The sequence below is a fragment of the Stenella coeruleoalba genome, assembly GCF_951394435.1.
Source record: "Stenella coeruleoalba genome assembly, chromosome: 2".
In the NCBI taxonomy this organism is placed as follows: domain Eukaryota; kingdom Metazoa; phylum Chordata; class Mammalia; order Artiodactyla; family Delphinidae; genus Stenella; species Stenella coeruleoalba.
The window spans coordinates 164,255,463-164,271,352 of record NC_137147.1 but is presented as its reverse complement, the minus strand read 5'-3'; the positions used below and the strand labels follow the sequence as shown (position 1 = coordinate 164,271,352).

Here is a 15,890-nt window from a genome sequence, read left to right as displayed (position 1 = left end):
GGTTGATGATGTCCCCCTTGGAGATAGGTTTATGGAAAAATCTTTGCTGACATTCTGTGGTCATATGATGCACTGCAACTAATTTGGGCTCTGTGAGTAACTTTACTGAGATGTAATTCACATACCACAGTTCTTCTTAAGTGTACAATTCAATGATTTTTAGCAAATTTACCTAGTTGTGCAATCATCACCACAATCTAGATTTAGAACACTTCCACCACTCCACTAAGATGGTGCATGCCCATTTACAGTTAACTAGTTTGGTTTTATTTTGCTTCCTGTGATATAAAGAATGGTAAAGTATCATTTGTAATTTGAGAATTTCATAAAAACTAGAATTCTTTTTTTTTTTTTTTTTTTTTTGGCTGCACCGCGCAGCTTGCGATATCTTAGTTCCCCAACCAGGGATTGAACCCTCGCCCCCAGCAGTGAAAGTGCAGGGCAGAGTCCTAACCACTGGACGGTCAGGGAGGTCCCAGAGAGAATTCTATTTTTTTTTTTTAACCTGTGTTAGGTCTTCGTTGCTGCGCGTGGGATTTCTCTAGTTGCAGAGAGCGGGGCTGCTCTTCGCTGCGGTGCGTGGGCTTCTCATCCCGGTGGCTGCTCTTGTTGTGGAGCACGGGCTCTAGACACGTGGGCTTCAGTAGCTGTGGCGCATGGGCTTAGTTGCTTCATGGCATGTGGGATCTTCCCTGACCAGGGCTCGAACCCATGTCCCCTGCATTGCAGGCGGATTTTTAACCACTAAGCCACCAGGGAAGTCCTGTTTTCTTCCCCCCCATTTTTATCGCAGTACAATTGCTTTAAAATGTTGTGTTGGCTGTACAACAAAGTGAATCAGCTCTATATATACATATATCCCCATATCCCCTCCCCCTTGAGCCTCCCTCTCACCCGCCCTATCCCACCCCTCTAGGTGGTCACAAAGCACCGAGCTGATCTCCCTGTGCTATGCAGCAGCTTCCCACTAGCTATCTATTTTACATTTGGTAGTGTATATATGTCAGTGCTACTGTCTCACTTCGTCCCAGCTTCCCCTTCCCCCACCCCCCCCCCGCCCCGTCCTCAAGTCCGTTCTCTATGTCTGCATCTTTATTCCTGCCCTGTCACTAGGTTCATCAGTACCGCTTTTTTAGATTCCATATATGTGTGTTAGCATACGGTATTTGTTTTTCTCTTTCTGACTTACTTCACTCTGTATGACAGACTCTAGGTCCATCCACCTCACTACAAATAACTCAATTTCATTCCTTTTTATGGTGGAGTAATATTCCATCGTATATATGTGCCACATCTTCTTTATCCATTCATCTGTCTATGGACATTTAGGTTGCTTCCATGACCTGGCTATTGTAAATAGTGCTGCAATGAACATTGGGGTGCATGTGTCTTTTTGAATTATGGTTTTCTCTGGGTATATGCCCAGTAGTGGGATTGCTGGGTCATATGGTAGTTCTATTTTTAGTTTAGTTTAGTTAAGGAACCTCCATACTGTTCTCCATAGTGGCTGTATCAATTTACATTGCCACCAACAGTGCAGGAGGATTCCCTTTTCTCCACACCCTCTCCAGCGTTTATTGTTTCTAGATTTTTTGATGATGGCCATTCTGACTGGCGTGAGGTGGTACCTCATTGTGCTTTTCATTTGCATTTCTCTAATGATTAGTGATGTTGAGCATCCTTTCATGTGTTTGTTGGCCATCTGTATGTCTTCTTTAGAGAAATGTCTATTTAGGTCTTCTGCCCATTTCTGGATTGGGCTGTTTGTTTTTTTGATATTGAGCTGCATGAGCTGCTTGTATAGTTTGGAGATTAATCCTTCGTCAGTTGCTTTGAAAAAAAAATCAGAACTATTGAATCTTTGGTTGAGTACATTTGACATAATCATATGCTTGGGAATGAAGAGCATACTCAGAAATTAAAAGACCCATTGTTATTAAGTCTATTTGGGGATCAAAGAGGTATTTTAAAAAAGCATTATGATTCTCTTCATATCATATTTGCTACTCAAGGATTTGCGTGTGCGTGAAGGCTTGTCTAAACCAAAGAGTCTGGGGACGTCCCTGGTGGCACAGCGATTAAGAATCAGTGCTTCCAATCCAGGGGCTCCGGGTTTGATCCCTGGTCAGGAAACTAGATCCCACATGCATGCCACAACTAAGAGTTCGAATGCCACAACTAAGAAGCCTGCCTGCCGCAACTAAGACCTGGCACAACCAAATAAATAAAAGTTTAAAATAACTAAAATAAATAAATAAAATAAACCAAAGGGCCTGATGCCCTTTCCAAGCTGGTGGGGATCCAGGGGAGAAACAGTGCAAAGCTTATTTGTCCCTTCTATTGATCTGGTCCTGAGAAGCTTGGTTTCTATCAATATTAAACTAAAAATCCAACAACAACCCTCACCCCACAATGGACTCTAAAGTACCTTAACACATTGTTGGGTTAAAAAAAAAAATAGAAGAAATGGAATAACTATTGGGACTTAAGGCAAAATCTTCATTGTGTAAATTATATGAATATTTTAATGGAGATGTTTTGTCCCTTATTTGAGTAACTGCTAACTCTGCTGCTTAATTCATGTATTTGGAGAATAGCACCAAGAAGCTGGGCCAGTGTGGCTTGGGCTACACCTACACGTACTTCATTGCCCTTTGTTCTTGCTTTTAATCCAGGTCTTTTCTTTCCCTGGACCATCCATCAGATGTGGAGATAAAGCCCTTCTGTGAATCTACAGTGGGAATTGGGGTCTTTGTGCAGAAAGCAGTCAGAGCCTGATAATCCTGAGCTGAAAACCCTTCCTTCTCCCTCTCTGCCCTCCCATGGCTTCTGCCCACAGCCCCGCAGTTATGGGGTGCACGGGGGAGGCACGTGAAGCTCGCCTTTCAGCTCACCAACTCCCCGGAAGGTGTAACTTTTGAAAAATCCGAATTGTCTCTTTTTACTTTTCAAAAATTAACATGTTAAAAAATACTTTTAATATTGGTAAGACGTACTTGAGGTTCAAAATTCAGAGGATACAGAGGTGTACAGTGAAAAGTCTGTCTCCCATCCCTGGCACCAAGCCACCCGGGAGGCAACCACCGTCACCAGTTAAGTGACAATTTGGAGTCGCAGGAGAGAGTCTGAGGCAGTATGTGGTCGGGCTGGGTTTCGTGATAAAGACTGGGGTGGTTAATAGTACACACCAAGCTCTTCGTCTATTCTGTCCATTGCATTCTACACTAGAGATTGTGTGTGCATCAGTGCAGTAATCCCATGTGAACCGGAGACGCCGAGAGCTGGCAGGGACCCCTCTGGACGCAGGGCAAATGCCTTTAAGATCTGAGTGGATCGATGAATTATTTATGCCCTACGTAGCAGTCTGAGAAGGGGCCTTCAGACTCACCTGGCAGGGCAGCGGCCGAGGTGCTCTGAGTGTTCTCCACCCAAGTGGTGTCAGTGGTCAGGAAGAATCCCCACCCTGCGGTCACAACACCGACGGGCAGCTGTGCGAGCTTCAGGACGTGTCTGCGGGTGTCCTGATTAACTGTCTGGATGCTGTTTATGTACCTCTGGGGTCCTCTGAAAAGGGTGTAGAATGGGTGCCCAGGTCTTCGTGCATCTGGAAATCCCTCTAGGTGCCAGGATGGCCCCCTGAGCAGAGGGAGGTGTGCATCTCAGGCTGCTTGACCCTATTTGGGAAAAGGATCCTCCTAAAAAAAAAAGCCTCTGTGTGTGCGTGTGTGCATTCGCATGCACACACGTGTCCAAACCCTGGAACTTAGCCCAACTAATGTTCCTTGTGTTCTGTTTCTGTATTTAAGGTGGCATCCTGTCCATTGCTTCTAGGCCCTCATGCTGCAGGCCCTCACGTCTTTTAACAGTACCCAAATGGTTAAATAACATATGGTGCACCCAGGGTATTAAATACTATTATAATATTAAAAGTATATAAGCATGATACATACCAACAAGGAATGCTTTCCAAGACATGCTTGCAAGAAAACAAAAATGACAGCACAATTCAAACATATGATCTAGTAGTTTTACAGAAATTACACCCATATGCATCTATGTGTATACATTTATAAAAAATGGTGTGGACTTCACTTCCACTAGGTGCTCTGAGACCCCCCCCCCGCCACTGCCATCCATCTAAGCACTGGAGCTCTCTACCCCACCCTCTGCAAGGGCCTCCTGACAACACAAGCCGGGTCGGAGCAGGTGGCACGCTGAGGGGTAAGGCTGCCTTGAGTGGGGGTGGGTGGCCGCAGCGGTGTTGCTCTGGGGGCACCTGCCCTTGGCCTGGTGGTGGGCTGGGCGGATGCTGGCCTCGGGCTCTGGGTGGAAAAGGGCAGTAAGGTAGAGCTCCAGTGGAAAGCACAGCTTGAGGAAAGCTTCCCTAATTTAGACCTGGAGGGCTCAGGATCCACGATCCATAAAGGTCACCAATGCACGAACAGATGAGCCACTAGGAGAGCAGAACCGGCTCCGCACTCCAGGCTGCAGGGTGAGTTCCAATCAGGGAGGCGGGGGGCTTGCTTCATGGGGGTGCTGGGTGACCAGGGGCTGACGACTGCCCCACTTGGGAGTGGGAGAAGAGGGGCAGGGAACGCTGCCTTCAACACACAAATGGACTGATCATGAGAGAAAAGATGGATTTGACTAAATAATTTCTCTTTTTAAGTGAAAAATCTAAAACATGAAAGGGGTGCTCGTTTTTGCAATATATGTAATTATGAGCAATATCCAACATATAGAAATAATTCCTATCTAGCAAAGAAGAGTTAATGCAAAGAAAGAGGAACAGGAGACATGAGTATCTTATAGAAGAGCAACGTGTCTGGCCAGCGCTGACACAGGAAACGCTGTTTCACCTCATCAGTAATGAAGGAACTACAGCTGCAGACGGGGAGCTAGCATTCTGCAACCAGGAGACTGGTGAATTCAGAAGTCCGGCAGCACAGATGTTAAAGAGGATACAGGAGAGGTGCCTTCTGACCAGGATGGAGCAGCGGGAACCAGATCAATCTGCCTGCCTGACACAGCAGCTCAGCACCGGGCTCCCTGAGGGAAGGGACGTTCTCTGTGACCCTGTGGTTGCCCCAGCCCAAGGTCTGGGAGGAGTCCAAGGCCCCCAGGCAGGGAGGGGAATCCAACAGCCAGCCAGCAATCTCCCTGTGTTGAGGAGATGGCTGAGGGTTGGGTAATGCCAAGGTAGCAGCGTCCAGAGAAGAGGGAGCTGCAGAGGAGCCCAGACCCCAGAGGCCCCCTATCAAGTCAGACCAGCCAAGGAAAGGACCACAGAAAGGAGCTCAGTGGAGTTGGGAATGGTTGTGTCTCCAACGGCCAAAGCGGAAAACACTCCTCCTTGGTGGGGCAGCAGGTAGAGTCCTCAGAAAAGCACTGCCTCTGCAAGTGAGCCTGGAAGCCGCTCTTTCCAGGCAGGTGACTCCGCCCAAGGGAGACTGAGCTCCAGGACCCAGGTAAGCCGGGGCCAGATTCCTGATGTGCAGAAACTGTAACAAAGGTTGCTTTCAGCCACTAAGTTTTGGGGTTATTTGTTATGCAGCAATAGATAACTAATACACCCACTGGCCAGGACTGATCTAGTAACCTGTACAACAAAATATCTAATCTGCTGATGGTAGAGACAGGCACCGTGTCCCCTGATTGGTGCTATCTCCTGAGGAGACCACATGGGACCCTCTTCCATCCTGCAGGGGACAGAGGTCCATCCCAATGGGCACAGACACATGGTCCAGATACTGGTTTGACTTTTCTGTTTGGAGGCATCAGCACCCGCATCCCAGGCCCAGGGACGTGTGTGGGGATGGACTTGTGCTGACCCAGGAATCTCCCCTTTGTGAAGCAGAGAGCAGCATTTCAAGATCCTGTAGGGGAGTAGAAATTCTCCTTCCTACTAGCCTCCTGGGTCATCTGGCTGGGCTCCTTTGAGCCGACCAGACAGGATACAGATTAACCACAGAAAAGCACAGAGGTTCATTAGCTTGTGCATCCGACCCACGGGGGCACTCAGAGACAAACGACTCAAAGGGAGCTTAGAACTGGGCTTACAGAGCATGTTGGCAAAGCAACACTAAAAATTTAGGGAAGTGACAAGACAAAGGAAAAGGACCTTGAGTCTCTAGGGGTGGCAAATTGTGGGAAGGCAGATATCTGGGAACCAATAGTAGATCCAGGCTAATTAGTAAAGCTTGTCATGTTGCTTCCCCTGGTGCTGTCTGATTCCAGACTAAGGGTCTAAAGTTGTCTCATTAACGTCTGTCCTTCCTGGCAGAGAGTGGAGAGGGACACCTTTGTAAATTTATGTCCTGATTTTAGGCAAATGGGGGAGCAGCTGCTGCTTCTCAACCGCCTTCAGCTCAAAATAATCCTTATGCCAAAGTGCCCTATTGTGGGGTGGCATATTCTGTGACCCTGCAATACCTAATACCTTAACCATTTCCCATAAGCCAGAATGATTCATCCATTTCTTTTGAAAGCTTGGAAAGCATGGTAAAAGTAATTAAAAATCTAAATTTTTAGCAGTTTCAAATTCACCTTTTGTCTCAAATGTCATAAATTTTGTTTAGGGCTGAAGAGTTAATCTATTTTTAGAGGAAAAAAATATTACTGCTTGAAAGGAGGAGATGTGACCTGTCAATATACAGGTATTAGAAGAAGAAAACCCCCCAAATCCCAGGCAGATTTCTCCATGTTTCCTTGCCACACCTTCCTCTGGGCACCATGCAGGGGAGAACACTCAGTGAGGTGCCCAGGACTCAAATGCGACCACAGTTACTGCTCCTTCGTGGGGGATGAGCACATATGTAACTCCAAAGTAGAACTTGGGGATGAGTTCCTGGTGTCACAAAGGCAAGTGGATTTCTCTTTATAGCTATTGTGCCCAGATTACCGCCCAGTTAAGAGGAAAACTCTTAATGGATTATCTGGTAAAAGAACTATTTTGTTAAAATGGTACACTAATTTTATGCCAATTCATAGATACAAGGTAATAATACCAATTTGTTTTTAAAAAGAACTCCCAAAGGATATAAGCCAGTTACTTACATAAAAGCCCTGTATTGCACCGTGGAAAGACAAAACATTGGACTTGATAAATCACAGCATCTGCATATGAATTACTCTACCAAGAAGAATGAAAGGAAATGTCCTGTTACCAAGTCCAAGCTCGTATTGCTTGCTGCACGACAGGCCAGTAAACTGAGAGACGATTTGTCAGGGCAAGGAATAGCGACTTTATTCAGAAAGCCAGCAGACTGAAAAGATGGTGGACTTGTGTCCCAAAGAACCATCTTGCCTGAGTTAGAATTCAGGCTTTTATACTGAAAGGGGAGGGCGTAAAGTCAAACACTTCCTGATTCCCATCAGCCTCCTGGGGGGAGGTGTTAATTTCTTCCTCCCTGCAGTCATTCACAGGTGGGCCTGGTCAGCATGCTTCCTGGGAGCTAAACAAAGGTACTTTAGCTTAATGCTCATTACCTGGGAGGCAGGGTTCCCAGAGATGGGCCATTGTGTATAATTTAAGCTTGTAGGCAACATCCCCTCAGTGATTAACTTGTAATAGAATACGAAGGCTCTTCCCTATCACAGTCCTACCAGAGGAAGCTGGGGAGACAAAAGATGAGTAACTTGGTACAAAACAGGTGGTGGGCAGGGTTTGACCTACAGACTTAGTTGGCGATTCCTACTCAAGAGCTAAGAATGGTGTTTACATGTTAAAATGATGGAGAAAAATTAAAGGAATGAAAATTATTTGGAATTCAAGGTTTCCTGGAACTCAGCAGAACCTGCTTGTCCATGTGTCTTCCGTGGCTGCTTTTGCTGAGCGCTTCTGACAGAGACCCATTCCCTGCAAAGCCTGAGCCATTTGCCATCTGCTTCTTTACGGAAAACGTTGCCATTCCCTGCCCTACAGCAGTGCTTCTCAGTTCTGGAACTGTGTGGGAAGGTTTAATGTTATGGATCTAATTGGCCACCTGCTGAACCCCGCTCCACCCCATGACCCTAAGACCCTAAGACACAGCCAAGGTTGAGAAGTTCTGCTTTGAAACCAGACCTGAGAGCTGCATGTGGGATCTTAGTTCCCCGACCAGGGAGCAAACGCATGTCCCCTGCATTGGAAGCGCCGAGTCTTAACTGCTGGACCGCCAGGGAAGTCCTCAGACCTCAGAGTTTTTTAAAACACCAAGGCTGGGCTCCCCCTTCGTCCAGTTAATTAGAAAGGGGGATGTGGTGAGGGGGTGAGGGGTGGGTGTCACCTGGGTGATTCCCGCTGCAGAGCTGAGAACTGGGGGCCTCTCTGAGTTAAATCCCTGCCCCCACTTAGTAGCCCTGTCCTCGACAAGTGACTGGAACCGGCAGGTGAGCCCCAGGGGCCAAGTGGGGAGGGGTCCGGGAGAGGTCGAGGGTTCCCTGGGGCCTTGCACGGAGATCATTTCACCTGGTCAAGTTAAAGATATTTCAGGACCCTTGGAGCTTAAACTCAAGTGTTATCTGATCACACCTCTGATCTGATTTCTTTTGGGAACTTTGAGGAAAATTTCGAATGAAAAAACAAGGACAAGCTGTAGTAAAATGGAAAAAATGCTTTGAAGTCGGAAGTTTTGATCCTCAGAATCCTCATTTGCTAAACGAGATGTAAAACACAATACAAATCTATAGATTCCCAGATTCATGTATTTGGAGCATACTTATACTAAAAAAAAATATTTTTTAAATCTGAAATTTAAATTTTATTGAGTACCCTGTATTTCTATTCGCTAAATCTGTCAACCCTATATAGAAACCTTAGTAATTCTTCAAAAAAATGACTAAGTATGACTAAGTATCATATTTGCTAAAAAGGTATATATTCTCTTAATTTCAATCATTTACCCCCAAACCTTCCTAAGAAAAATGACTCTGCTTTGTGGTTTAAAAGGGGTTTTAAGGAATATGAGAACCTACAAAAATTTGCAAACTGGCCACTAGAGGGAGCCAAATTGATAAATGACAGCCTATCTCCTGCGCTGATGAGTCAGTCAATGCACAGTGTCAAAATGAGTCCTACGTGAGAATTAATCACTTTTCTAAAAGATATGGTTTTTTAAAAAACATCCTTGAAATAACATAACTAACACATTCAATGTCTTAAAAAAGGTAGCAAACAACATATGGTTTTCAACAAGCGTATTCGCATTAAACCTTTCCCATTTGCCATGGATGGAGATGGGGACCAGCAGGGAGTAGGTGCAGACTCACAGGAAATACTGAAATAACAAGCCCCTAAGATTGATGATGTAATGCATTGAACCTAAAACTGTAAACCAGAATCGAATTTGATAGATGACTTAGTGAGTCTTTGAGGAAAATACCAGAAAAATAGGGTAGGAAATCTCCAAGATCTCTCTCCACACATAAGATGTCACCCTCCTGTAGTTCTCTGACTAGAGGGGGACCAACTAGGACTCACTCGTTTTGCTGCTGCTTCCTCTTCCCAGACCTGGAAGAGATGGGATTTTTCTCTATTCCTTTCCTGTTTCAAGGACTCACTTACACTCTGGTTTAAAGTAAAATTCTGTTTTACATTTTTCAAATGATCATCAGAGTTAAAATTTATGCCCTTGTAATAATCTACGAGCCAGCCCTATTTGCTCCTGGAAATACAAAGATGGAGCATTTGGGGTTTAGAAAGTCCTGTCTCTTTGAAAGCCTGTTTGGCTAGTTTGTGATCTTAACAATTCTCAAAAGCAAAGACTAGACTGCAAAAACATAACGTATTTTCTTTGCCTTCCTTCCATAAGAAACATAATCCTGCCTGAGACAAATGGATGCCGCCAACAGGATAGGGGGAGGTCATATACGTGGAGGTACAGGGAGAAAAGTACATCACCTATTTAAAAAATAATACCCATTACGATTCTTCAGCATGACAGTCAAGCCAGGTTTATCAAGTACTTTTTTTTTTTAAGGTTTTTTTGGATGTGGACCATTTTTAAAGTCTTTACTGAATTTGTTACAATATTGCTTTCTGTTTTATGTTTTGGTTTTCTGGCCACGAGGCATATGGGATCTTAGCTCCCCGACTGGGGATTGAACCTGCACCCCCTGCATTGGAAGGCAAAGACCCTAACCATTGGACTACCAGGGAAGTCTCTTTATCAAGTACTTTCTAACGCCTGATGTTTAGCCAGTAGTTAGATCCAAGCAAACAGAAATAGCTCCTAACCTGTGTAATAGGGAAGAAACTTTGTGTTCTATTACAAGTTAATCACTGAAGTGGTGTTGCCTATAAGCTTAAATTATACATAATGGCCTGTCCCTGGGAACCCTGCCTCCCAGGTAATGAGCATTAAGCTCAAGTACCTTTGTTTAGCTCCCAGGAAGCATGCTGGCCAGGCCCACCTGTGAATGACTGCAGGGAGGAAGAAATTAACACATCCCCCCAGGAGGCTGATGGGAACCAGGAAGTATTTGACTTTACTCCCTCCCCTGTTAGTATAAAAGAAGCCTGAATTCTAACTCAGGCAAGCTGTTCTTTGGGACACCACTCCACCATCTTCCCTGTCTGCTGGCTTTCTGAATAAAGTAGTTATTCCTTGCCCCGACAACTCGTCTCAATGTATTAGCCTGTCGTGCAGCAAGCAGTACGAACACATGTACTTTCTTAAGTAGGATGTATAAACATCCCTACTATTTAGGGGTTATCTACCGGGGCCATTCCACCTGTCCACAAACATTAGAACAAACAGATGTTTTCTGTTTCTCAGTGACTGTAGTAAGTACAGTAGAAGAGTCTAAATGGCCAAAGAATTGTTCTAAAAGAATTTTTCAAATGATTACCCATTGTTAACAATTTCAGCACTGTAATAATGAAAGAACTATTTGATCGAGGGCAGGCACGTGGTGATTATGGCACATGCTGGATGGCTGGTTCATGTCGTGGCAACCATGGCAACCGGTGTGAGAGGTAATGGGTGAGTTTGGTGATCTTGCTAGGAACCTAGGGTGTAACAGTTACGTTTTGGTAGTTATTAAGTGCTGCACAAGGTTGAATAGCGTTTTGCATTTATACAGTAAACATCTGCAGAAATAATCGAAGACCAATGAAATGAGAAAAGCAAAAGCCATTTTTCTGGGTTTGCTATAGTAAGGGAGCTAGCCGCTATCACTTGCGTTTTGGTGGAGACCCAAAGGTGGGCAGAGGAGTGGGAATGCCTTATAAGGTGCAGAAAGGGAAGGCTTCCGGTGTGCCTGGCTGGTGGCAGGGGGCAGCTGAGGGTGGATAAACTGGAATCGGGCATCCTAAGTGATTGGTCAGGGGGGCAGATTTGGCTTTCTTTGGTTGGTTTTAAGTTGGAAGCAGGAACAAAACTTAGGGAGGGCTGTCAGTTGTTAATCAAGCCCTGGCCGTTTGGGGCCAATTGTTACAAAAGTTATTATTTAGCTTCCTGGTTTGCTGCTAGAGACAGCAATCTTGCTTCCTGCAAGTGTGATTTACAGGAGGCTGGCTTCCTGGGCTGGTTACTGTGGAAGAGCGGTTGGTGTCCCGGGCAGGTGGCTGCAGGTTGTGGGGCAGAGCTCTATTGCTATGGATGGCCTGGCCATCGTCTGTGTGTACATTCAGTGTCTCCCATCCCATTCCTTAATCGAGAACAGAAAGAAAAACTAAGCAGACACACCCAAAAGATGTTGGCGAGAGATTAATTAAAAGTTTTAGTCATAATGGGAATTCCCTAGGGGTCCAGTGGTTAGGACTGCGCGCTTCCACTGCAGGGGGCACGGGTTTGATCCCTGGTTGGGGAACTAAGATCCTGCATGCCTTGCGGTGCGGCCAAAAAAAAAAAAAAAAATCATTATGCTCTTTTCAAATTAATATATTTAAATTTCAAATACAGTCTTCATCCAAATAGGTCAGGTTGCAGACATTCTGGGTAAATCATTTATTTTATGAAAACCAGTGTCCTACAGTTGTGCACTTTGTTAGGTGGACCGCAAAGGTGCATGTGCTCTTATATACTATACACTGGAATGGAAACGCTGGAAGGCCCCTTAGCCCTGGCATCAAGAACAGGCCTGATATGTAGTAGGCACAAAAGAAATATTTATTGAATGAATTAATGCATGTTTCTAACTCTTTTTTTAAAGTTTATTTTTAACTGTGCTAAAATACATATAACATAAAATTTACCATTTTAACCATTTTTCAGTGTACAGTTGAGTAGTGTTAATTACTTTCACATTGTTGTGTAATCATCTCCGGAACTCATCTTGCAGAATTGAAACTCTGTACCCAGCTCCCCATTTGCCCCTCTCCCCACCCCATGGCAACCAATACCCCCACCCAAGCCCCGTCTCTATGAGTTTGACTTCCCAGGTGCCTCATATACGTGGAATCATACGGTATTTGTCTTTTTGTGACTGGCTTATTTTACTTGGTACAATGTCCTCAAGGTTCATTCATGTGTAGCATGTGTCAGAATTTCCTTCCTTACTTTTTTTTTTAACCTTCCCCCACCTGTCCCTCCCCACCCGTAAAAAAAATTAGGAAGGATATAATCTGAGAATAGTGAACTCACAACGGTGTCTTTGCTTCTCTTACTTCACTCATTTTTGGCATTTGAAAATGGGCCTCATTTCCCTCATCTGTAAAATGGGGTCATAATATATACACATGCACGTGACCACTGACCTAGCTGTCCTGCCTGGCACAAACGAGGGGATGGGGGGCTGTTAGCCCTCCCCTGCTCGTCCCCTTGAGCTGGTTTTTCCTCTTACTCCATCTCCCACTACTAAATACCCTTCTCTCTTCTTCTGACCCTCCTGGGAGCAGAGAGAGGGAGGGGCCAGGGTGAGGGGTGGGTCATGACACGCACAGGTCATGACCAAGAGGGAAGAAAACTCACTCTGTCCAGGACAATGTAGGGACTCTGAGGGAAAATTCAGCCTTTTTAAAGCTGAATAATATTCCATTGTAGGTGTACACCACATTTTGTTTACCCATTCATATGCTGATGAACCCTTAGGTTGCTTCCACCTTTTGGCTATTGTGAATAATGCTGCTGTGAACAGGAGTGTACGAAAGTCTCTTTGAGACCCTGCTTTCAATTTTTGGGGGGTATATACCCAGAAGTGGGATTGCTGAATCATATGATAATTCTATTTTTATTCTGGGGGGAACCACCATACTAGTTTCTATAGCAGCTGCACCACTTTACATTCCCACCAGCAGTGCCCAAACACGTTTCTGACTCCTAAGTTTGATTTCCTGGTGTGCTGGTCTGGAGCAGATTAGAAGCAACGAATTAGAAGGGACCAGCAGGTAAAACAGTAGCATGAGGTGTCGTCTGGCAATCTAACGTTGAGTGACAAGAATTACAAGAAGCAAAACTAGCACTGGATTATTACAATATTCAATAATGGATACTCTTAATGGTGATCTGGAATATAATGAAAAAGTTAAATTATGTTCGATTTCCATCGTATAAGGAGGCAGGCATCCTTAAACCATTGGTAATTATGTAAGAAAAAATCCATTGATAATTATGTAAGTATTGAAGTGTTTAATTTTAGAATGATTTCGAAAACAAAGAGTTCCATTAAAAATTGTGAAATTTTTCCAAGGGCTTGGTCCTTAAGGAGGTCATTTTCATTTATCCAGGAAGTTCACTTTTATGGCCTTGACCCCTTCCTATAATGCCACATTAGTGAGATGTCGCTGTTTCCGTGTATAATAATCATACAGAGGCCTTTTCAAATTTAAATCATGATGTAATGACGTATACTAAACCAAAATAATAATTTCAGCTAATGGTGTTTGTATGGTCATGAAACGTTTATTGATTAAGGAAAGAGGGAATCCACTGAGCTAGGAAAACATTCTCCAAACCACTGGAAAATGACAGGTCTAACAAATAATTACCATTTGGTGGTGTATATTGAACAGTCTTACATACAGAGCACCAGGGATCTGAAAGAAGTGAGGAGGTGACATATGGCCTGAGGAGGGTCATGACCTAGTTATGACTCACAAGGGGCATTATTACAGCGTGTGGGTTGGACACGGGAGGAAGGGGGGGGTCAGGGAGAGATGTGCCCTTCATCCCGGGCAAGAACCAGTGGACCATCCCGCTGATAGCTGGCGGGCTGGCAGGCTTGTCCAGAGGCGGGCTGCAGACGCATGGTGGTGAGTCTGTGCAAGCCACGCCAGGGCGCTGGGGATGGAGGTGAGCTGGGAGGCAGGAGAAATGTCTGTCGGAAAGCTGGGTCGGGGTTCACCACCAGAGACCAAAGCCGAGGTTAGGGAACCCAAAGGGATCTGAACAGAAGGTGCTGAGACTGAGAATAAATAAGTAACTGATAGTTAAAATGGCAGAGGGTCACTGAAAGGTGCGTGGGGACATCACACACGATGAAGTTATGCTTTCCCATTTTTTTTTTTAAATCTTTATTGGAGTATAGTTACTTTATGCTTTCCCATCTTGAATTGGGAAAATGCTGCTGTCACTTTGTTCGTTCCACGTCCTGGCTCCTTTGTGAAGTCGGGTGTGTTGTCATTCCAGGTTCATGGTGAGGAAACTGGATGGTGAACCCAAGCCCCCTTCAGTCACATCCACGTCAGGAGTTGAGCTGGGACTGGAATTTCCTGCCCTGGAGCTTTTCGCTACCAGGTGAGCCTTGGTCCTGTCATTGTCCAGCCTAAAAATCTTCCCCTTCCTAGAAAAAGCTTTTGTTTATAATAAATGTCTTACGTCTTAATGGGCAGTGGGCTGTGGGGTCTGGAGGGTAGCTTGTGTAACATATTCAGTCAAAATCACAGGTTAATACCCTGGTTTCCTCAGCAATGTTAGCTTAGGAAGTGGCCTGAACTTAAGGCAACTTGGTTTTTGAAAGTCTTTTTTAGAGACACTAGGTTTTTGGCACCTGGCACTGAGACTTTTTTTCAGTAGTACAGAGTCTATACTAACCATGAAGCCTGTGCTGGACTACTGACTTTTATCTAAAATGAAAATATTTATCGGTTTTGCAGGCAATGAAGCAAGGGCTTTTGCATGTATGTTTGAACCTGCGGTGAATATTTCAGAAATCACTAAAATCTAAGACTACTGAGATTGTTTATGTTATTTAAAGCTTTTTAAAAATTAACTAGATTGATAGAGAATGAATCTTGGCCATATTTTTTTTTTTAACTGGAAGTTCCCTTGTTTAGTAGTTGTATCTTTAAACCTAAATTACTGCTAGTTGGTTACAAATGAAATAGCTCAAGGCACTGCTGTATTCTAGAATATTCTGCAAACAAGTGCAGTTTAGGATTTATAGTAACAATGAATTCTAAGGTAGAGTGGGCTCCCTTTCTTCCTAACTCATGGTGGGGATCTCTTATAGAGAAGATTGCCTTGGAGCTTTGTGAAAGATCCTCTTGGGGTCTAAAGCAAAGGCCAGAACAAAGCTGTGACTATAGGAACCATCAATGCATGTTTCTCTTTGGGAGAAAAGTTTGGGAGGCTGAATGTGAAACACTTCTGGGTGGTTCAGTGCATATTAAGTTTAAGAGCCCTGCATTTGAAGAGGGAAGACCAGACTTCTGTCCAGGTCTGCTCTGCCTGATACAGCCTCTTCTGGACACTCCACTGTTTCCATGACATGGATGTCTTAAGTCAAAGCATGATGTACAAATAGGATACAAACAAAACTGTAAAACTAACAAAAATTCAAACTGGCAATGTTGATGTGAGACAGATGGTGTTCTTTGCTGAAACTAAATTGTACAGTGTTAGGTTTATAGCAGATAAATGTAGCTTCAAGTCCAATTCTATTTTTTAAATTTTTTACTTTTGGCCATGAGCAACATGTGGGATATTAATTCCACAATCAGGGATCGAACCTGCACCCCCTGCAGTGAA

General features: G+C 44.4%; 1 protein-coding gene across 2 annotated transcripts in view; it reads left to right on the top strand.

Annotated features, from left to right (window-relative positions):
- The window catches only part of CREM (cAMP responsive element modulator), a 93,468-nt gene extending 77,823 nt beyond the window's left edge, over positions 1–15,645 (top strand). Inside the window, exon 12 of one of the 2 annotated variants that reach the window (XR_013825777.1) lies at positions 14,550–14,622. Coding sequence is in view for 1 of the 2 variants with exons in the window: in XM_079911195.1 (XP_079767321.1) it covers positions 14,550–14,661 (112 nt within the window). In the remaining variant the exon portion in view is untranslated. Of the gene's footprint in view, positions 1–14,549 lie in introns of both variants that reach the window. The other variant, XM_079911195.1, reaches the window with a different exon arrangement.
- The last annotated feature ends 245 nt before the right edge of the window (positions 15,646–15,890 follow it).